General features: G+C 41.9%; 1 protein-coding gene across 1 annotated transcript in view; it reads left to right on the top strand.

Annotated features, from left to right (window-relative positions):
- The window catches only part of LRRC9 (leucine rich repeat containing 9), a 112558-nt gene that overhangs the window by 30451 nt on the left and 57735 nt on the right, over positions 1-24372 (top strand). Inside the window, exons 11-16 of the mRNA XM_002719518.6 lie at positions 3885-4061; positions 4393-4510; positions 12480-12612; positions 14330-14452; positions 15047-15162; positions 18134-18346. Of these exons, the coding sequence (XP_002719564.4) occupies positions 3885-4061; positions 4393-4510; positions 12480-12612; positions 14330-14452; positions 15047-15162; positions 18134-18346 (880 nt within the window). The remainder of the gene's footprint in view (positions 1-3884; positions 4062-4392; positions 4511-12479; positions 12613-14329; positions 14453-15046; positions 15163-18133; positions 18347-24372) is intronic.

Genomic DNA, 24372 nt, shown 5'->3' with positions numbered 1-24372 from the left:
CTTGAGTGTGGGCCAACCCTACTCAAGGAAATACCTGGAATGAGTGGGCCAGAGGAGCCTCTGAAGGGAGAAGAGGTGAGGGAAGGGGAGGAAGAGACTACCTGTGTAGCACCTGCAGCCATGGTCCATGGGTGAGAGAGAGAGAGAGAGAGAGAGATCCTGTTACGTGGTAGGAGGTGGTGCCTCTACACGAGTGTGCAGCCACCTGAGAATTTCATGATACCTCCACAGGTTCTACATGGAGCTTAATAGCCATGTTTTATGACATTCCCCCTTTAAGTTCCAGATGAAGCAAGTGCATCCCAGGAAATTAGGTGTTTTGATTGACAGGTAGAGGGATGGTATGACATTGGGGGCCTACCGAGACTTCCAACTCACACAGACCTATCTAGCTGCCTGCCCATTCATCCTTCATAATCTTCTTCGTCTCCCTCAATATCCACGTCCAAGCAGGTGCCAAGACCCGCAGGCTCTTCTCCATAATGTCATTCCTGTCCATCGTGACCAAAATCACCTGCACAAGCCGGCGCCGTGGCTCAATAGGCTAATCCTCCACCTTGCGGCGCCGGCACACCGGGTTCTAGTCCCGGTCGGGGCGCCGGATTCTGTCCCGGTTGCCCCTCTTCCAGGCCAGCTCTCTGCTATGGCCAGGGAGTGCAGTGGAGGATGGCCCAGGTGCTTGGGCCCTGCACCCCATGGGAGACCAGGAAAAGCACCTGGATCCTGGCTCCTGCCATCGGATCAGCGCGGTGCGCCGGCTGCAGCGGCGGCCATTGGAGGGTGAACCAACGGCAAAGGAAGACCTTTCTCTCTCTGTCTCTCTCTCTCACTGTCCACTCTGCCTGTCAAAAATTAAAAAAAAAAAAAAAGACAAAAAAAAAAAAAAAGACAAAATCACCTGCACACAGGTCTTCCTAACTCCCCCCCTAACAGGGGCTGTTGCTACAATGCCCAGCACAGTGCCTGCATGCAGTAGGTTCTCAGTATTTGTTAATCAGTAAGCAAAGATTTCTGAGTGATCTCTCGTATGATCCCTTCCAGCATGCTTCCCACAGAAAGCTCTCTATTAAATGCAAAACCAAACAAACCTTTATAGCTCTCTGTTTCCATCCAGACTGCATTCAGCCCCTTCACCCACGGTGGAGAATTCAGTGTCTTCTACACAGTCCTAGCTCTTTTCCAGGTCCTTCAGCACCAGCTGAACTGTGTGCCTCATTACTCTTGGGCATACTTGGTCCTCCACCTCCTACGTCGTCTTGTTTGCTCAACTTCCCTTCACCCAGAATGCCACTGCATCCCTCATTCCCACTTCATTATTATGCAGTGGCTGCATTCCTGGGGTGGGGAAAAAAGGTTCTAGAAAAGGGTGGTACTGCAGGGAGTTGCTTGTGAGCCTTCTAGTTCTGGCGTAGCTGCGGGCCAGCCTGGAAGCTCAGCGTTGTCTGTTCACCACCTCCAGCAGTATTCGTGGGAACCCTGGAACCCTACAAAGATGTCCACGTATAACACAAGCCTTATCCAAAATGCTTCCATCTCCAGTTTGTGCCAGAGTACAGGAAGTGTATAATGAGAGTTTTGCTCATTCCAGGACGTTATTTAGGGGAGGCTTGATTCATGTAGGCTCAGTAGAGGAAGGACAGTAGGCTTCCCACGCCAGGCAGGCAAGAATGTGGCTGTTTAGCAAGCCCTCTGAACTGATCAACAGGTTGCTGGATTGTATGCAACTTTGTGCGTCTCTCTCTCCTCTGCTAGACTTGTGGCTCCTCTGGGAAGAGCTGGCTTTCAGAAGCTGACTTCTCAACTCCAAGGGAGGAGTGATTGGTCAGATCCTGGCTCCACTGACTGCTAGCGAGCAAGGCAAGCATGCCACTCAGGGAGAGACTGCCTGTCGCTCCCCGTCTTCGTGGAGGGACGACACAGGACCCTGTGCTGTTCTTTTGTCTGCTCGGCCCTCCCCGGGTTTGCTGCTGGTTCTTCCCGGGTTGGCTACCGACCCTTCCACCTCCGTGGAAGGGCGGTTCCCCCTGCCACTTTCCCCACTTCCGCTGGGGAGCGGCACACTGCCGGCCGGCTCTCTCGGGGGCTGCACAGGTGTTCCTTCAGATAGATGTTCCTGGTGCATGTTGTCTCTCTCCTCCTTTATAGTCCTCTTCCACCAATCCCAACTCTGCTACCCACTCGCCGAGTACGCTGCTCTCCTCCAATCAGGAGCAGGATCAGGTCCTGCTGTTTATTGGTTGAACTGGAGGCAGCTGTGTAGAAGCTGTTTCCTCCTCTCCCAGCGCCATATTGTGGGAGAGCAGATGCATAGAATAAGTCTTAATTCCAGTCTAGTCTTAATTCTTAGTCTAGTCCGAGTTGCTCCCAGTTGCTCCCCGCACTGCCCACCAGGAGGTCGCTTCTGTGACCTTGCCTCACACTGTTGTTCAGGCCCCGGTGGACTGTGTCGGTAAATACCTAGACGTGTCACTACAGGCAGGTGGGTCCCATATAGAATCACAGACTTCCTTCTCAAAGTGACCCACTTTTCAGTGTGCAGCCTGATTCTGTCGTACGTTAAGGACAGGTTGGGATTGTCTGAGTGTGGCCAGGTGAGAGCAGCAGAGAGCAACCAAGCTTTTCCGTGTGGCTTAGTTCCTGAGAGCCTCACTTAGGTTTTCCCCTCGGCCTTCAGTTCTCAGATCGGGTACCTTCTCTGAAAGGTCTTCCCCTAAACCCTGTCTTAAATTGCCCCCTCCTCATTCCTTGTCACAAGCCTCTCTTCAAAGCCCTTATCCGTTTAGAAATTTTGTATAGCTTTACTTGTTGATTTTGTCACACCACTACACACCCCTTTGACCCCCACTACCCCCACCTTGGAATATAGGCTCCCTGAGAACAGAGACACGCCCTCTTCACTGCCATAGCCCCACTGGGCAGTTACTGGAGACGTAATGGTGATATGAGCACGGGTGGTAGTGGTGATGATAAAGCATGGTCGTATTCAGGATGTGTTTTAGACAAAGAGCCAAACAGACGTGCTGAAGTCGTAGATACTGGTGAGGAAGAGAGAAGAGAGTCAATCCTGCAGTTTTAACCCAGGCTACCAGTTGGATGGTGGTGTATATACTGAAATGGAAAACACTCAGGATGAGGAGGTTGGGAGCAAGGGTCAGGTAAGTTCCGTTCGAGAGGTCTATTACTTGTGCAAGTGGACACAGCACACGGGTAGTTAGATATTCAAGTCTGGGTATATCCAACTAAGCTAGGTAGCTATGTATATATATATATATGTGTATATATATATATGTATGTGTATATATATATATAAAACCAAGGAAGCAGAGGAAATCACCTTTGCAGAGCGTTCATGGAAACAAAGACAGAAATCCAACATTTGTAAAACTGTCAGAGAAGAACCAACAAAGACACGTGGGAGGGGCCACCTACACCAGGAAAACCAGGACGATGTAGTCTCACTGAAGTCAGGGAAGTGTTTCAGGATGGGAGGATTGCTCAACCAACATATATTTTAGGCAGAACAAATATGTAATAAACAGCTAACAAAAGAGCTGTTTTTTATTATATGATGGGTCTTCAAAAAGTTTGTGGAAAATGTGTATTGTGAAAAAGCTGGCTGTGGATTTCAAATTTTTTTTTGCCTCAAAATAAACTTTTAATTCCATTCCCCCACAAATTTTGTGAAGTCCCCTTGTATTTAAAAATGTAGCACTTCGTTTATTTATTTAATAAGTATGCCCAATTTGAACAAAAACAGAGCTCCCATATGATTTGGTATCTTTAGCAAAAGTACCCAAAATATGAGTTCTAAATTTGTCACATGTGACTTTGTATCCTTAAACATTTTTAGGAAAATCTGTTCCGTATTCTGTTTTCCCACGTAGGTTTACTTCCTGTTACGAGTTAATTCGGTCACGTTTTTGCTCACGGGACTTCAGAACATATGGTATTACAGGACTGAAAGTGAAACGCGTCATTAAAGTTAACAATCGTATTCTGAGACTAAAATATGAAGAGAAATTTCGGAAGTTTTTGGACAGTGAAGAGATGCATGGTTCAGAGTAAGATGTTGAATTTTCAATGAATGTTTTTATAAAAATTTAACTTTATTTCATGATATGTCCTTCTGTTTAAAAAGTGGACAGTGTTGAAAACGTACCCTGTAAATAAATGTTCCTTTCACGCATGCTCCATAGCTAGGATGATCTCTGAGTTTGTCCACGTGGGGCCTGGCCCGGAGAGGAGAGGGCTGGTGGTGGAGGTGTTCCAAACGGCCATAAGTCAGCCCATGCACACAGCCGCTGTCCCTGGCAGGACAGAAGTTTATTTTCTCTGTTGCTAAGCTTTTGTGAAATAGATTCTCAAGCTGTTTATGTTTCAATTATTCTTAAGGAGCTATCGAAAGATGATGGAATGCCTTTTTTATATGTTTGACCCTGAAGTTACAGTGAAGAAAAAGCGGCTGCTCCAAATACTTGAAAAAGGATTCAGAGAGAGTGAAACAAGCAAGGTAGCATAAAACATCACCTTAGAGTAATGCTATCTTCCTAGTGATGGGGGCTCTGCCACTGGTCTAGTACAACTTCTAATTCTTTGGTCCACGTTTATAGAAAACTTCTGCCTAGTATTATAGAAAGAACAGCATTTTCTCTCTGAATTATACCACATTAAGTCCATTAATTACTTAATCTGCCTGACTTAATCCCTCTGGACATCTTATCTCTATGTTGTGGTCCTGCAGTTGATACAGCAAAGTCTTCTTTAGTTGGCTATAAACCTGTCGTGAATCTTTATGATAAACTCTCCAAGGCCTGCTCCATCTAGGAAAAATCTCTCCATTCAATCACCTTTTGTTGCCACCAGGTCTTTATTCTCTACTTCACTAACCTCAGTTTGCTGCTGGTATTGCTTTCTCACTGGTCCAAAATATCCAACCAACCTTTTTCAGTGTCCACCCCTCCCCCCCACCTTGATGAGACCACAGTGTACTAGCACACAGCCAGGGGGCAGTGTTTCCATATCTTTTTCAGACCTTAGCAAACATAAGCTATTAGTGCAATTAATTCCCAACTTCTCTACTCAACGGCTATGTGACTGCCCCCTCTCTCCGCCTGTCTCCTCCTGTCTATAATATGAAGATAACAGTTGTGTCTTACTTTGAAGAGTTGTTAGGATTTAGTGACATAATGCGTAAAAAAAACTTTCTAGGTGTTTGTGCACTCATTTTCATGGCATCACTCTTCAAACAGCCAAAAGTAGAAATAACGCAAATGCACACTGACATTATGCATACATAAACAAATGTGGCATACACATACAGCGGGCTATTATTCAGCCATGAAAAAGAAATGAAACTGATTCATGCTGAAAGAACCAAACTAGACAGACACAGATAACCAAGTTATTATATGAGATCAATTTGATATTATATGAGATCAATATTATGTGAGATCAAGTTGCGTGGCTGCTATACTGTATAGCAGTATTATATACATATTAGTATATGTAATCTGATAATAGCTAAATTAAGAGGTAGGAGAGTTTGTGGATATATTCACTCATATAAGCAGGGTTTACATATGTATGTATATATCATTATGTGTGAGCATGTATAGGTGTATGGATTTTTTTCTTTGCCTATCAAACATGAATCATTAGTACCTCGTGATAATTATGAGGTTGGGGCCAGTGCCGTGGCTCATTTGGTTAATCCATCTGTGGCGCCAGCACCCCATGTGGGCACCGGGTTCTAGTCCCAGTTGCTCCTCTTCCAGTCTAGCTCTCTGCTGTAGCCTGGGAGAGCAGTGGAGGATGGCCCAAGTACTTGGGCCCCTGCACCCATGTGGGAGACCAGGAGAAGCACCTGGCTCCTGGCTTCGGATCAGCACGGTGCACTGGCAGCAACGGCCATTTGGGAAGTGAACCAACGGAAGGAAGACCTTTCTCTGTCTCTCTCTCTCACTGTCTAACTCTATCTGTCAAATAAAAAAAAATTATGAGGTTGAAGAATCTTTGATTAAAACTCAGCTACAATCAAGTCACCAGGTCAAGGCAATTGACAGCCATGTTGGATCACAGCATCCCCCCCAAATTAAAAAATAACAAATGCATGACCCCACAGTTATTTGTGATTACAGGCTGATTAGTCATTAGTCCATGGAGGTGTCTTATTTAAGGGGAATGTGTGGGCTGTCTTAGTTTTTACGGTCCTGAAGTCAGAGTCAGATGGCAGTTATAGTTTTAGTATAGAAACCCCTAAGGTTCATGGGCTTGGACCTGGAAGAGGAGTACTTCCCAGGTGGCCTGGTGATTTCACAGAGGATGGTAGATTATGAGACCAAATCTGGAAAGTAATAGTCCTGTTGACTGGGACTGATTTGCCTTAATGGTCTATGTTCAATTATTGAAAGTATATCCTGTGTCAAGTTAACCATAGTTTTGTGTGGGTCAGTATTCACGTTGTAGATGATTGAATGTGGATTTAGGTTTAATGTCTTATGTATTGTTATAGAGTGTTTATGGAGCTTATATGCATGGGATATATGTATATTAATGTACCTCTAAACATGTACTATATACTTTTATTCATAAGTTGTACTAATACATCTTAATGAGGACATGCAGTAATGCATGATATACATGGGCTTGACCATATGGATATATTGTTGATACTGACATAATGCTTAAGCGTAAGTATTACAGTTCAAGGAATAGCTTAATTAGAATATCAACTTTGGGTGCTGGTGGTGACACTTTTACTTCTTCTTTGATGCCCTGGGGACAGCAGTTCTCCATTTTTGGTTTACAAGACCAAAGTAACATTATATTCTACAAGGCCCTTCATTTAAGGAGCTTATTTGTGATTGCTTGTCAGTGGTTTTAGGATTAGAATGATCAAGTAACACAGAATGCATGCTCCTTGACTGATGACAAAGAAAGGGTGTTCTACTGGTTGTCCTCCAATTCATGTTAGTGCAAGTAGGTCTGATACAAGAGTTCAAAACAGGATTTGACCAATTGAGTGGAATATTATGTTCCATGATTTTGATAAGTGGAGTAGTGGAATTACAACCAGAATTAGGATAGAGATGATCAGGGCTAGTACTCTGCCTAATTTGTTTGGGATAGTTTGTAAGATCACATATGTGAAAAGAAATTATCATTCTGGTTTGATGTGTGGAGGGGTATGTAGGAGGTTAGCTGAGAGACAAACATTAGAATGAAGGTTGCTGTGACTGGGAGATGGGGGTGGGAATGAGTGGATTGGGAGTTACTGTTTAAAGGGTACAGAGTTTCAGTTTGAGAACCTGAAAAATTTCTAGAGATAGATAGTAGTGATAGTTGGACAACAGGGAATGTACCTAATGTCACCAAATTCTGTGCTCAAAAATGGTTAAAATGGGGAGTGGAAGTTTAGCTTAGCAATTAAGACATACGCATCCCACATCAGAGTCCATGGGTCAAGAGTGACAGAACTCAGCTTCCCACCAAGGCATGCTCTGGAAGGCATCCGTAATGACTCATGTGTTGAGTTCCTGTCATCCATATGGGAGATTTGGGGTGCATTCCTGGGCCTGCCCAGCCCTGGCTGTTGTGGGCATTTGGTGAGTGGGATAATGAATGGGAGCTCTCTCTGTGTCTCTCTTGATCTCTGACTGCCTCTTAAACAAAAATTGGTTAAATGGGTCTTTTTTATCTTATGTGTATTTTACCACACACACACACACACACACCCAGAGGGAGAGGGGGAGAGAGAGAGAGAAAGAGAGAGAGAGAGATACACAGAAACACAGAGACACTGAGACACACACACACACACACACACACACACACAGCATTCCAGCCACTTGGTGGAGAAAAGGTTGGAAGGAGTAGGGGCGACGGGAGGGACACATCATGGGAAGCTCTGCAGACACTCAGGCCAGAGATGTTGGCGGCCCTGGCAGCATGCTGCTGGTGAGAGTGCCTGCCTTGTATTTTCTGGGAGACCAGTAGTAAGGAGGTGAGTAGTTTGGGGCTTTTGAGGCAGTGTTAAGTGCTCACGACATTACAGACAATTATGAACTGTAGATCACGGGCACAAAAGGGAAGGGACAACAAGCCTGTGTATTTTCTACCTAGCAGACTCTGTGCTGGGTGCTTTATTTCCTGCATCTTCTGAAAGAGATAAACGGTCTCCTTTAATCCTCTCAACAGTTCTCTGTGTCCTTCCGTCTGCTGGGTTAGCCATCACCCACGTGTAGCTGTTGAGCACTCAAAGTAGTCCAAATTGAGTGTGCTAGAAATTGACAATAGAGGCCGGCACAGCGGCTCACTAGGCTAATCCTCCACCTGTGGCGCTGGCACCCTGGGTTCTAGTCCCGGTCGGGATGCCGGATTCTGTCCTGGTCGCTCCTCTTCCTGTTCAGCTCTCTGCTGTAGCCAGGGAGTGCAGTGGAGGATGGCCCAGGTGCTTGGGCCCTGCACCCGCATGGGAGACCAGGAGAAGCACCTGGCTCCTGGCTTCAGATCAGTGCGCTGCGCCGGTGGCAGCAGCCATTGGAGGGTGAACCAACAGAAAAGGAAGACCTTTCTTTCTGTCTCTCTCTCTCTCACTGTCCACTCTGCCTGTCCAAAAAAAAAAAAAAGAAGAAGAAATTGACAGTAGAAATCAGTTTGTTTGTTTTAAGATATTTATTTACTTGAAGTAAGGCTATTAGAGAAAGAGTGAGAGAGAGAGAGAGAGAATCTTCTATCCTCTGGTTCATTCCCCAAATGGCCAATATGGCTAAGGCTGGGCTAAGCTGAAGCCAGGAGCCAGGAACTCCATCTGGGTCTCCCACTCTTCCACATGGGTGCAGGAGCCCAAGTACTTGTGCCCTCTTCCACTGCTGTCCTAGGTGTATCAGCAGGATGGTGGATCAGAAGTGGAGCAGCCCTGACTCCACCCAGCACCCATATGAGATGCCAAAGTCACAGGCAGTGGCTCAGCCTGCTGAACCACAATGCCGACCCCATAAAAAAGTTTTTAAAGACTTAAATTGGAAAAATACTATAATCTCTTACATTGATTATATCTGTAAATGACAATATTTTGTGTGTATTAGAGTAAATAAAATGTATTATTAAAATTTACAAAAGAAGTTGTTGGATCAGTGCCTGGGACCTAGAAAGCTGTTGTTTACCAGTAATAATTTACCATTGTTGTCTAAAACGTTTCATGTTATTAATTGCTCTCTGCATGAGGAAACTCTCCTTTGGCATCCATGGAAATTATACTATTACTGTCCTCTAAGTCTTCTGATTGCACTGTCTGTTTCCTTTTGTTCCCTTCTTGCCCTTAAGCATGAGACTAGTACAAGATTAGAGTTTAGAGTTTAAATGTGTGCTCTTTCTCCATATATTATCAGTTGCTCTCATTGTTAAGATCCAGGAACTCAGTCCAAGTCTCCCATGTGGGTGGCATGGATCCAGATACTTACTTGGACTATCATTGCTGCCTCCTGGGTACTTGGTAAATATTTATAGTTTGTGTGTTTGAGAGATGAGGTCGGATTTAAAAGACAGCTGTGTAAATGGCTTAGAAGTTGGGTTTAAGTTGGCACTGTATTTGTAAGGAGGAGGGCTGACTGGAGGCTGGAAAAAGAAACTAAGTTCAACCAACTCCTTCTTACCAAATATTATACCAAATGTTGCAAATAAAGTATGTCCTGTACTTGTGGTTCTCCTAAACATAATGCAATGCACATCTCCCTTTGATGATGTTGTTTCTTACTTTTTCCCTGTGGCAAATTTATTCATAATTTTTTAAAAAGAATTTTTTTAGTTATTTATTTTTATTTCAAGGTACAGTGACACACAGAGAGAGAGACAGGGTGCTTCCATCTGCTGGTTCACTTCCCAGATGTCTACAACAGCTGGAATTAGACCAGGCTGAAGCAGGAGCCCAGAACTCAATCTGGGTGTCCCATTGGTTGGCAGGGACCTAAGTACGTAGGCCATCATCCACTGCCTTTGTAGGCACATTAGCAGGAAGCTGGATGGGAAGCAGTGTACCCAGCATGCTGAACTGGCACTCTGATGTGGGATGCCAGTGTCCCAAGCTGTGACTTAACCCACTGTGCCACAATGCCAGCCCCAAAGGTACCCATTCTTCAAGTCTCAGCTAAAAGGCTTCCTCCTCTGTAACCCTTTCCTGAATTCTCAGATAATAAGAGCCCTCTTACCTGGTCTGCAGGTTAATCAAAAAAGTCAGTTAAAATGGAGAAGTATGAACACATGATTTGGTTGACAAATCCTGAAGTGTAACTTAAAACATGAATTTACATTCATTTGTCACACTTCTCCCTGTAGCCAAAGCCTATGAAATTGGAATGCTTGTATCAGCCACAAGCATGTTTCATATTAGTTTTGATTTCCTTAAAGTTGAGTACTCACTTAGGATTATTCTTGCAGAGCTCTTGATCCCAAGAATCTACTAGTTCGTATGATTTCCCCATGCTACCACTAAGCTTGTGTATTTGTCTCGCCTACACATATTTTGGCAGAAGTTAATGATTAGCGTCTATTGGATTTCTCCCACTTTTCCACTAGTTATCAAAGAAACAACTCCTCTTTCTATTTCATTACCTTGTATAATGTGCATAATTTCAGTGACAACTGCCATATTCAAGTTTGGCAACAAAATGCACTGACTCTTGGTGAGCATAAAGCATGATTGAAGAGAAGTACATCAGTGTTTTAGAAGATACATGCTTAAACTGTCCCTACGCTGTGGGTTGTACTGGTTAATCCTGCAAATTGGTAAAATGTTAGTTGGTTAAGAGGCAATCAGTTAAGAACTTTCATTGTTGCACATTCATTATATTGAAATATAATGTGGGCCGGCGCCGTGGCTCAATAGGCTAATCCTCCACCTTGCAGCGCCGGCACACCGGGTTCTAGTCCCGGTTGGGGCGCCGGATTCTGTCCCGGTTGCCCCTCTTCCAGGCCAGCTCTCTGCTATGGCCAGGGAGTGCAGTGGAGGATGGCCCAGGTGCTTGGGCCCTGCACCCCATGGGAGACCAGGAAAAGCACCTGGCTCCTGGCTCCTGCCAGGATCAGCGCGGTGCGCCGGCTGCAGCGGCGGCCATTGGAGGGTGAACCAACGGCAAAGGAAGACCTTTCTCTCTGTCTCTCTCTCTCACTGTCCACTCTGCCTGTCAAAAAAAAAAAAAAAAAAAAAAAAGAAATATAATGTGTTGTGTGCATTTCTCTTCTAGCCCTTAAGGGCAAGCGGGTTGTTTATATAGATTTCTAGATCAATAGGTGGATAGTTGAGTAGGTGAATGGATGGCAGTCGCCCCTATTTCTGTACTTTCATGTATTTTCCTCCTCATAAAGATAATTTTTGATTATTTAAGTTATATCTAATCTTCAGGCTTATCTACAACTCCATTCCCTCTTCCCAAGCATTCAAACTCTTCCCTAATCAAATCAATTAAGAAGAATTTATTTTTTGACACATTTTGTGGTGCCTTGTTTTTTTATAATTATTGGATATTGTTGGTACCTTCTTTCTTAACTGAGCACCAAGATCATGCTGCAGCCTCACAATACCATGCACATAGATTGTGTGTAATGATTCTTCAGTGATGTTCATTGAAGTCTGAGAATGAACTGAAATGTGGAATTTGTGGGCCTAGGAACCATATTTAAGTATTTGTATTTAAGAACCTCATTGGCTAGAGGTTTCAATAAGAAAAGTTATATAGCTAATTCAGCATTTACCGAAAAGATATAATTCCAAATAATATGCTTACCAATATTTAGCTGGTGATAACTTCAAAACTCTGAGATTGTGACAAGGACAAGGAGACCTGAGTACAAATCCATTCTTTGCCAATTTCTAGTTCTGTTCTTGGACACATCACATACCTTCTCTTAGCTCTTGTTTTCTCACTACTAAAACTAGATTTTTGTTTGCTTCTTAGAGCTGCTTTCAGAGCAAGTAATCTGAATATTACTGGTATAACTCTTTCAAGAGATAAAGCTAGACACAATGCAAACTAAGATTTGCATGTATTAGCATGCAATAAGAAATCTAATCTTTTTTTTCCTGAAAAACAATGTAGATTGTTTAACCAAAAAATGTGATATAAAGAGGAACCTTCACTGATGTACTATCTCATTCCCAGAGGATTTTCTTTTTGGAATTAGCACGGTTACTAGTGGAGTACTCACTGAGAGCCATTGCTCCTGCACCACACAGTGTTGTCACTCTTGAGTTTGACTTCTTTTCCAGGAACATTTTGTTCTGCATCACTCCTTATAAACCCATTGCATACAAAATTAAGATATGAGTATGTAAATGGCTTTGCAGAATGAAGTTGCACCTGGAGATTATCTGCTTCTTTGTCTGGCCTGCAGATTTCTTTGCCCAAACATAAAGTCACAATATAATAAACCCTCTGTGTTGAAGTATTATTTTGTAAAAATACTCAGACCTTTTTTCTTTGCAGCTGCCCCTCAGAAAAGAAGCCGTTATTCTTTCTAACAGCTTGAGTATGTGTGAAGGCCCCAGAATTGATTTTCTAAAGCAAAAGTACCAGGATAAGAAGCAAAACACTCTGGAGAATGAGCTCTTCAGACACGGTAATGTAAATATGCAGTTTTGGAATTTTTAAATTCTAAGCCTCTAAATTCATTAATTATTTGTGTATCATTTTTGATACTCAGTTTTATCTACCCATGAGATTTTCTGCAAACCACTTTATTTCATATTTACCCATGTAGTAATACATGACTTTCTTATCTGTTAATTTACCCACACTGCCAATAAATACTGATAATTATGTCAGCATTCATAGGAAGGCACTCACTAGTTCTACAAGTATATTTTGAATGCTTATGTACGTTCTGCACTAATAAGTGATATATACAGCCTCTGCAAACTAGACAGTTTCTCCTTTGTGGGCTTACAACATGAATAATCATGTAAATAAATATAAAATTGTAAATATCATAAGGACTATAAACATGAAATATTAGTGCATAGTATCAGAGAATGTGTAATAGGAAGAATATATCCAATCAGAGGATAAGGGACATCTATTCTAAGATTTTTTTTTTTTTTTTTGACAGGCAGAGTGGACAGTGAGAGAGAGAGAGACAGAGAGAAAGGTCTTCCTTTTGCCGTTGGTTCACCCTCCAACGGCTGCCGCCGATGCGCTGCGGCCGGCGCACCGCGCTGATCCGATGGCAGGAGCCAGGTGCTTCTCCTGGTCTCCCATGGGGTGCAGGGCCCAAGCACTTGGGCCATCCTCCACTGCACTCCCTGGTCACAGCAGAGAGCTGGCCTGGAAGAGGGGCAACCAGGACAGAATCCGGTGCCCCGACCGGGACTAGAACCCGGTGTGCCGAAGCTGCAAGGCAGAGGATTAGCCTAGTGAGCCACGGCGCCGGCCTATTCTAAGATCTTAAACATCCAACTTACTAGAGAATGGACAGTCAGAAATTTGGTTAATTTTGTAGAAGTGGCATTCTAGGTTCCAGATTAAAGCTCTGCTAAGATAATTCATGCTGAACTAATTATGTGTTCATAATCTTTCATTTAGCTGATGATCAAAAATTAAATATTAACAAATTAAGATTATTGAATCTTAGAAAATCTCCCTACTTGAAAAAAAATATGTTTATTTTTTTTTTACTGTTCTTCATTCCTCTCTTAATAAATGCCTCATACTGTTCTGCTAGATCCTTTTTGAATGTGCCTTTAAAAACAATTAGGTTTTCCCAACTTATATTCTTTATCTTATACACAGTACAAACAAAGGATCATCTGAATGTTTTATGCGTTGTAATTAGAATTACTTTTCCAGATTCATTGACTCTTAGGGATCCTTAGGCTTGAGTGACTCCCAAGAATCCTCAAGAATCTAAAGGGAAAAGAAATGTTCACGTGCTCGGTAGCTTGTGTAGAGTGCCTGCTACAGCCTAAGCTAGGTTGCTGCTTGTGTGCTGCTAATACATTGTGAAGTTTTGCCTAACTATTAAGAACAACAAAAAACCCCTTTTCTTATTTTAAGCTACTTAACGAAAATCATTTTTGCTAAATTGCTCTGTTCTTCTCCCTTCTCTATAAAGTTTTTGAATAAGCACAGGACTTGTCTTTTATAATAATTGAACTTATTCAACAAACACAGAGCTCCTATTTTGGATCAAGCAGTGGGCTATGTGCTACATCGGGGTAAATGACACAGCCTGAATCTTTGCCTTTATAGTCAAGTGTGGGGACAATAAAGGACATTATGTTGGAAATATACTAAAGTGAATAATTATTAACAATGATCTCTGTCTTTTTCATATGTAGGCATCCTCCTCCTTACTAAGGTTTTTCTCGGCCACAGTGTTCAGGCTCCTGAACAAGAATCCATCAGTCAAGCCAACTTTCCAATGGCTAATTCAGTGTTTATTCCTCAGAAACATTTCCTAAGTATGTGTGCCAGAAAGAGAAATGGGCTTTCATCTCTCTGAATGCAGAATGTTTGTATTTGATACAGATGCTTACTGGTTTACTCTCTACATAGCAAAGTTTGAAGACTTTTCTGCAAAGATCTGTTACTGACTAACAATTTTTCCATTTTCTATCTCAATGACAATTATATTTGTGCATAGTTTATTTCTCAAATTTGGTCAAGTATTTATTTGAATATAAACACATACACGTATGAATATATTGATATTCAAAGAATTTTAAAAACCACCATGCCTTTCCCAGCGAAAGTTTTAGAGTTCAGGCTCTTGAATGAATCTTGTAAAAATACATGGTCACATATTGAGTAGAGAAGTGAAAAAGTATGAAAAGGAAACGGGTATGAATAAAATTAAACCCACTAGCCTATAGGAAAGGATGATTAGTGTGTATAGCATTAAAAAGCTATTGGGGAGAAGGATGTAAGAGAAAAACAACCCTCTATCATATAACTGCTGGAACTTACTGAGTTTATTAATCCATATAAGAATGAAAGAAGTATGTTATGTTTCTTTTTGAAAAATATTTGTTTTGTGTGATCTGCTTTTACTCTAGATTCTATCATGGAACCCAGGAGTTGTGATTGTGGCTTTCGGCAGTGCAAGTGGTTTGTCTTTGATCCTGACCTTGTTCTGCCAGAATATGTCGTTGAATTTGAATATCTTACAGTGGTACGAATTGTTATATATTTTATAAATAGGAATTTCTTAAATAAGTAAATAATAGTAATTTGAGGTCTAAAACATTGTGTCATGTTTGTGTGTGTGTGTGCTCCTGTAATGGTTATTCTGTGAAAGATCTGATTCTCAAAACAAGTTATAATGACACCTACATATTTTCATTATGCAGATATATTACAGGAGTAGCATATGACTGTAGTCTCACTGGAAAAGATTCACACTGTATTGAAGACTCTAGAATAAACATGCCAGTCTGCTTTCATTTAATGCCCATTAAACTGCCACTCCCTTCACCAAGGCATCTGCTGTTCAGTTTTCTGGGTTTGCTTTTCATCCTTTTTCTACGTGTTTGCATATATCACAACATATAAATGATTTTAGAGAGTACCATAAAGTTCTAAGTATTCTGTGACCTTTTTTTAGCTATGAATGATGTTTTGGACATACGTGCACTTCAGTGCACGTGGGTGAACACTGTATGTTATTCAGTATTACTCTGCTAAGACTGTTCCCCTGTTGACAAAGTATGAAGGTTCCATACAGTTTTTTTTTGCTATTTGAAATATTTCAATTAATATTTTTCTATCTACATCTTTATACCAATATCAAATTTGTAGGAAGATTGGAAAATCAAGGGATACACACCATTAGCATTGTGTTAGACTTTGACAGACTGTCCCAGGAACTTGACCGTTTCACAGTTTCAGCAGTGTTTACAGTGCTGATTCTGCATCCTAAGGAACACGAGATATCACTAATCTTAGCCCATTCTGGTGGGCCAACAGTAAGATATTTTATTCTTTTATGCGCTTAAAATTGTTTGTAGTTTTATGTGTCACTTATTGTATCTATTTCTGTTAGACTCTTTTTCATATCAAGTAGAAATCTTCTTACCTTCATCCTGAATATTAATTCTTTATCTTATGTTTGTGCATATGCCACAAGTATTTTCTGTATATACTTGCATATATGTCATTGAAAATACTTTTTGTCTTTTTATTTATAACAAAAACTTATTCTCCATTTTATTTTGTAATTTACGAGTTAATTTTTAAGACATTAGTTCTCAGGTTTCTTCTATATGGAATCTGAATATTGTGTCTTGTTTCAAAAGGCTTATAATAAATATTTTCCTTTATTTTCTTCTAGTACTTCTGTGGCTTGTTTTAAACATTTAGCATTTTAAATTCACCTAGAAATATACTGTGTGATGTGGGGCATGATCAAAAAATTTTTTCTTAAAAATGGGCTGGTGCCGCGGCTCACTAGGCTAATCCTCCGCCTAGCGGCGCCGGCACACCGGGTTCTAGTCCCGGTCGGGGCGCCGGATTCTGTCCCGGTTGCCCCTCTTCCAAGCCAGCCCTCTGCTGTGGCCAGGGAGTGCAGTGGAGGATGGCCCAGGTGCTTGGGCCCTGCACCCCATGGGAGACCAGGAAAAGCACCTGGCTCCTGGCTCCTGCCACCGGATCAGCGCGGTGCGCCGGCCGCAGCGCGCTGGCCGCGGCGGCCATTGGAGGGTGAACCAACGGCAAAGGAAGACCTTTCTCTCTGTCTCTCTCTCTCTCACTGTCCACTCTGCCTGTCCAAAAATAAAAAAAAAAAATAATAATAAAAAAAAATGGATAGATACTTGTTCAAGCCATTTTCGGTTCTATTTCAAAATATTATCTTTGTCATTAAAATTATTTTCATACATAAAGAATTTATATATAGATCTCTGTTCTGTTCCACTGATCTTGTCTAATCTTGGAGACCCTGTCCCATTTGTTTGATTATGTTTTGATCTGAAAGAAGGAAAATTCCCTTCCCCAGCCCCTGCCCATCTTTTTAAAAACTTGCTTGGCTATTCTTGAACATTTTCCATTCTAAATAAAATTTGGAATCAGATTGTTAAGTTCTATTCAAAATTTGATTGAAATTGTACTGAATTTTAAAACTTAATTTAGTGTGAACTGAATCCTTTATATTATTGAGCCTCTCACTCAGGAACATGATAATTTATTCCATTTTCTTGGGTCCCTTCTGCTTTTTATTTTTTAAGATTTACTTATTTAGGGGCCGGTGCTGTGATGCAGCGGGTTAAAGCCCTGGCCTGGAGTGCCAGTATCCCATATGGGCGCTGGTTCGTGTCCTGGCTGCTCCACTTCTGATCCAGCTCTCTGCTATGGCCTGGGAAAACAGTAGAAGATGGCCCAAGTCCTTGGGCCCCTGCACCCACATGGAAGACCCGGAAGAAGCTCCTGGCTCCTGGCTTCGGATCAGCACAGCTCTGGCCATTGCGGACATCTGGGAAGTGAACCAGCGGATGGAAGACTTTCAAATTGAAAGGCAGAGTTACAGAGAGAGAGGTCTTCCATCCGCTGGTTCACTTCCCAGATGGCTGCAACGGCCGGAGCTTCACTGATCCGAAGCCAGGAGCCAGGAATTTTCTTCTACTGCTATCCCAGGCCATAGCAGAGAGCTGGATCAGAAGAGGAGCCGCCGGGACTAGAACTGGCGCCCAATGGGATGCCGGCGCGTCAGGCCAGGGCATTAACCTGCTGTGCCCCAGCGCCGGCCCCATTAACTGTGATTACTTAATCCTACTCTTCTGTCTCGTCTCCATGAGCATCACATTTCTGTGGACCTGGTCTTTGAGTGGTGATCTGCATGTTTTAGCCAGAGGTCACTTTTTTTATGATTTGTGTGTCATGTTGTGTAGTCCTTTGTTGGACACCTCTTTACTGATATAAGATATTTGAAAATTATCCTTTTCCAAGTTTAAGAGTTTTTCATTGGCTAGGAATGGGCCATACTTGGTTTACAATCTCAACCTACTTTCATTAGATTTTCTAATGTGATTCTCTCTTCATCATAGATATCACTATATAGCTGAAAAAAAAGTCAGTTTACCTTTTCTCTAAAGCCTATTTGTTTTTCAAAGTAGCAACCAAATTTTCAATATTTTTAATAAATTTTTTAGGTCAAGCCTCACTCTTTGTTTTCTTCATTCAACAATGTTATTCTAGAAGAAAGCAAAAAGATTTCAGAAGGATCAGTATTGTCCCAGGATTTGAAATTTGATGAGGAAGTTATGAAAATGGAGCCCAGGATCAAACCACGACCAAAGCTCATTAGTTTGGATAGCAAAACAATATTTTCCCTTGCCAAGACTAACATTTATAGTCATATTGTGGTGAGTATTATGACGAATAAAATTTTGGGTCAGGAGTCTTGAATTTAGAATCATCATGTACCACACGAAGATTGTCTGATGATAAATCATACTATCTAATTTAAAAGTACCTACCCCTCTCCTATGTGTGCTAGGTAGTGCCCTCCAGTGGTAAAATTGTGTGAACTGTATTTGTAATTTTAAGTTTTCTAGTGGCTATGTGGGAAAAAAAAAAAAGTCTTTAAAATGTAATATTTATATTTTTTAAAGATTTTTATTTATTCATTTGAGAGGTAGAGTTACAGATAGTGAGAGGGAAAGACAGAGAGAAAGATCTTTCTTCCATTGGTTCACTCCCCAAATGGCCACAACGGCCGGAGCTGCGCCTATCTGAAGCCAGGAGCTTCTTCCGGGTCTCCCATGCAGGTGCAGGGACCCAAGGACTTGGGTCATCTTCCACTGCTTTCCCAGGCCACAGCAGAGAGCTAGATGGGAAGAGGAGCAGCCTGGACTAGAACCAGCACCCATATGGATTGCCGGTGCTGCAGGTGAAGGATTAACCTACTGCACCATGGTGCTGGCCCCTGTAATATTAATTTTTAAGAATATCTTTTAAAAAAAGACTTATTTTATATGAAAGTCAGAATTACGGGGGGTTGGAGGGGGAGTTTACTCCCAAAATGGCCCCAGTGGCCAGAGCTGGGCCAGTCTGAAGTCAGGAGCCAGGAGCTTTTTCTGGGTCTCCCACGTGGGTGCAGGGACCCAAAGACTTGGGGCATCTCCCACTGCTTTCCCAGGTGTATTAGCAGGGAGCTGGATCAGAAGTGGAGCAGTTGGGAATTGAACCAAGGCTCATATGAGATGCCAGCACTGCAGATGGCAGCTTAACCTGCTACGCCACAGCACCGGCCTCTTAAGAATACACTGTATTTCTCCCATTGAATCTAAACTACATCATACTAGCATGCAGTCAATATGAAGATTCATTAAGGAGATGGTTTCATAGTAAGTCTTTGAACTGAATGTATTCTGTACCCAGGGCTCATCCCAGTTCAGTTTAGCCACATTTCAGGCACTCAGTAGGCACTTGTGATGATTTCCCACTTAGCAAGTTATTTTATTCCTGAATACACAATGTTATCTTAAATGATCTGTATGAAGACTCATAACTTAAAAATCAGTGTCCAGAATTAATCAACAAAACATATGGAAGCTCTGTCTTTACAGAATCAGTGAACAGAATTTGAGTTTCTTACTAAAGCAACGTACTTTACCCGGAGACAATTTTATTGAGATATTAAGCCTACCTCCACATCTGACTTCCAGTTGTATACATTTTAAACTGCTGTTACCACTGTGTCCAAACTACCCTCATCTCTGACTTCTACTACTACCATAGCCCTCTTACTTAGCTTCCTGCACTCTGCTGTTGCAATATTGCACAACTCCAGGAGGCAGGCCACCATTCACATTTGTTAATGTCCCCTTTGGATACCATTCGCTGTGTACCTAAACCCAGTGCAAGGTGGAGGGGTGGGCCGTGCTGCCTAGAGTTAACAGAGGCCCTGACCGGTTTCTACTTTGAGCCCATAATTCATTCTCCATGTTGAAGTTAGAGTAATCTTTTCAAGATGCAAACCTGACCATATCACCTCACCTACCCTTCATCACTATTTTTTTTTTATTTGACAGGCAGAGTTAGAGAGAGAGAGAGACAGAGAGAAAGTGCTGTGGCCAGCGTTCTGTGCCGATCCAAAGCCAGGAGCCAGGTGCTTCCTCCTGGTCTCCCATGCGGGTGCAGGGCCTAAGGACTTGGGCCATCCTCCACTGCACTCCCAGGCCACAGCAGAGAGCTGGACTGGAAGAGGGGCAACCGGGACAGAATCTGGCGCCCCAAATGGGACTAGAACCCGGGGTGCCGGCGCCACAGGTGGAGGATTAGCCTAGTGAGCCGCGGTGCCGGCCACCTACCCTTCACCATTTTTACATAAAATCCACTCGTTAAAATAAAACCAAAAATTTCCATGCAGTTTCTGAGATTTACAGATTCTGTAGGTCCTTGGCTCACCTTCCCAGATCCCTTTCACCTGGCCCTTTCTTTTGCCCTCTGGGCTCAGCCTCTTCTGCTTCTTAAATGTGTCATCTGCACCTGCTGGTCCTTCATAAGATGGCCCCTCCTGACCGCTTCCTCCTAGCTAACTCCTGCACGTCTGTTAGATCCATGCCTCAGCATGGAAGCCTTCTCTCGCCCCTGAGCCTAGGTCAGATTCCTTTGTCATATGCTCTGTGTCTTTCCTAGGCCGTAGAATTGGTAGCAGAAGAGACTCTGGCTGCTCCTGTTACCTTCAGGACCAGGGTAAAAACATAAGGCTGTGTAGTGTGCAGTGCACAAGAGGGCCATATGGGACTCACAGATTGGAGTGCTTGAGTTTGAGTCCTGGCTCCACTTCTGTTTCCAACTCCCTGGTGATATGCACGCTGGGAAACAGCAGGTAATAGCTCAAGTAGTTGAATCCCTGGCAGCCACACAGGAGACCTGAACTGAACTCCAGGATCTTGGCTTTGGCCTTGCCCAGCCCTTGCTGCTGTGGGCATTTGGGGAGTGAACCGGCAGATGGGAGATCTCTATCTGTCCATGTCTCTCAAATAGTAATAAATAAATATTTTAAAGTATTAGAGTACAATTTTCTTTTTTTTTTTAATAGTTTATTTGAAAGGCAGGGAGAGAAGCAGAGGCAGAGAAGTCTTCCATCCACTGGCTCACACCCAAAGTGGCCACAACGGCTGGCGCTGGGCCAGCATGAAGCCAAGAGCTTCTTCTGGGTTTTCCATGTGGGTGCAGGGGCCCAAGTACTTGGGCTGACCTCCACTGCTTTCCCAGGAGCGTTAGCAGGGAGCTGGGTAGGCCACGACACCGGCCCCTAGAGTACAATTTTCTGACAACTGTTAGAAAAATGTAGTAAAATCAGTAAAGTACAGTTTTCTGAAAGATGATAAAAGTATCTTTTAAAAAGGATGCCTTGCTGTGGCATAGTAGGTTAAGCCTCTGCCTGCAGCACTGGCATCCCATATGGGTACTGAGTGCTCCTATAAGTCCAGGCTGCTCCTCTGCTTATCTAGCTCTCTGCTATGACCTGGGAAAGCAGCAGAGGATGGTCCAAGTCCTTGGGCCCCTGTACCCATTTAGGAGACCCGTAAGAAGCTCCACTTATACCTAGCACAGTATGTGGCACACATTAGATACAACTCAGCTATTTGTTTTAAAAATGACAAAGAAACAAAAAAGACTATTGATTGGGTCTTGCAGAGAAATTGAGTCGTTTGCTTGAACAGCTGGAATTAAGTAGTAAACAAATTGATATACCTGGGAAGACAAATTATTCAGACATGACACTTTCTATGCGTACGCTTAAAGATGATATATAAAAATTCAGAAATGATTTTTTACCTTGAAACTCCATCACCATGTTTAATAATTTCTCAGTGACAGCGTGAAACAGAAAGAGAATGAAAAAAATATCTTTGATGTATCATAATATATATCAATATATGATATGCTATATAATATATATTTATAATAATATATAACAATATAACATACATTATATGATATTTACTATATAATATATGACAATATAGATTTATCATGTATTATATAGTATGTATAATGTAGAATATTTACATATGTTATGACATATGTAATATATGCATTGTATAATATATATTTATTATATAGCATATGCAATATATTATGTGATGTATACTCTAGTATGTATAATATATTGTATATTATATATGTTATATAATACATAATACATATTATTGTGTATAATATATTATCTTTACAAATATATGTCATATATTTATTGAGTAATAATTATTAGATAATAACACTTTAGTAATGTAATGTTTTTGAAAGTGAATATGTTTTGTTTGGCTTAGCTTCTACAATATGTATTACTCAAGTTTTAAAGGGACTAAATAAAAGTTAAAAAATAAAAGAAGCAGGAAATAGGTCTCTTGATTACCCTTGGTTTGTAAAATTAAAACAGAGAGTAGGAAAAGAAGACATCAAAATACCTTGACCTGTTTGCGACCCCTACCTGACTTTGCATTAATTTTATCAACTCTCATAACAAATAAATAAAGAAATTTTTCATTTTGATTTTGCCTATGCTACTTAAAAGCCAGTGAAATTTCTAGGCCTTCTGTCAAGAATACTAGATACTACAACAAGAATGTTTAGATACTCCTTTTGGACTATTAGTATCAGAGAAGTTCTAGGTATATTCCTATTTTTTTAAAGATTTTATTTATTTTATTTGAGAGAGAGAGTTACAGACAATGAAAGGGAGAGAGAGAGAGAGATTTTCCTTCCGTTGGTCCACTCCCCAGTTGGCCATAATGGTCAGAGCTGGCCCAATCTGAAGCCAGGAGCTGGGAACTTCTTCCAATCTCCCACAAGGGTGCAGGGGCCCAAGAACGTTGGCCATCCTCTACTGCCTTCCCAGGCCATAGCAGAGAGCTGGATCGGAAGTGGAGCAGCCGGGAGTAGAACTGGCGCCCATATGGGATGCCAGCACCGCAGGCAGAGGATTAACCTGCTGCTCTATGGTGCCGGCCCCAAGGTATATTCCTGTATTTTCTTTTCAGTATTTCCCATTAAATTGAGTTTTGTGAGGCTATCTATACCAATAAATAAAACATTTAGAGACAAAATAGAAAACGCTCCAAATTAACATATAATTTTATTGTATTTTATAGCATAATTAAATACTAAAATTCAGAGTTGTCAGTTATAATTCTGTATTTTACATCGATTTATTCACCTAGAATTTACTGAGAATTTGCTATGTCTTAGGCAATGAGGTATGTATTAGGAGTTCAAAATGAGCTGATTACTTTCTCTGCCTTAACAACATCAATTTAGAGGAAGAGATAGATATATAATGTGTAGGATGCCAGGAGTTGCTAAAAGAGCTTCTCACCTAGAGGGGAAGTTTAGTTGTTAAAATTTCCACACAGAGAAAATCCACTCTGTATAGGCACTTGGTTTTTGAAGAATTCTGGTATCTTCAGGGAACACTGAAAAAAAATCTATATAACCAGGAGACAGGGTTAGGACAGTGAAAAGCAGAGGTGTAGTTTGGAATTCAAGGAAGATACCTGAAGTGAGGATGGAAGAGTGGGAGACTGTTGGTTGGATTTTAGAAACTAAATCGGCAAGTTCAGATTCCTCTCCTTAACTAAGGAACAGACTGTTTTTAAAAACCCTATAACTCTGGCACCTTCACTTGAAATGAGGCTGCTGGCACGGAAATCCAGTGGAAAACCATTGCAGCAGTTCAAGGGAGAAACGGTCATGTGTAGAGGGACATTGGTGGTGGGGACAAAATGGAGCAGCTGGCTTGACCACATGTGCATGGGAAAGAGGGAGGGGGGTGATCAGCAGCATATTAGACAGTGAGACTCTTCATCAGGGTTGAAAATACAGGCTTCCGGGCAGAAATACCGGGAACGTGTTGAGTGTGAGGTGTCTGTGAGCTCTATCATGGGTGATATCCACTTGTGACTTGCAAAATAGCTTGTCTGCATAAATTGATACTTTTAAGCAATTTTTAGCCAATTTTGACAGCTATTAGAACCTGAATTGTCTCTCCCTTCCAGGATTTAGTTATGTCCACAATATTAAGTAAAAGATGTTGGTGGTGAATAAGATGGCTGGGAGATAGACACTGTGATTTTATCATAGTAATACCCATTGTCAACGTAGTGGTGCATTGCCATTTTGTAGGCTGTACACAAATGCAGTCTTCACTTAATACCACTTATAGCAGTGTAAAGACAGAATAATTATGTGTGCATCAGGATTGTCCCTAAATATAAAAATATGAAAGCACTATATATTTTTATATAGCCTGGGATGAAATGGACAGGGAATTTCTAAGCTGAATTTTGATATAGGCATTTCCTTAACTCTCCCACCTCTTCTACCACATTCTTTCCTACTCCTGCACCCTAAGCCTTTCTTTCTTGGTCCAGTGCCT

This window comes from Oryctolagus cuniculus, chromosome 20, assembly GCF_051225735.1.
Source record: "Oryctolagus cuniculus isolate XC-2025 breed Fujian yellow rabbit chromosome 20, ASM5122573v1, whole genome shotgun sequence".
NCBI lineage: Eukaryota > Metazoa > Chordata > Mammalia > Lagomorpha > Leporidae > Oryctolagus > Oryctolagus cuniculus.
The sequence above is the reverse complement of the archived record's forward strand: the minus strand, read 5'-3'. Positions and strand labels throughout refer to the sequence as shown.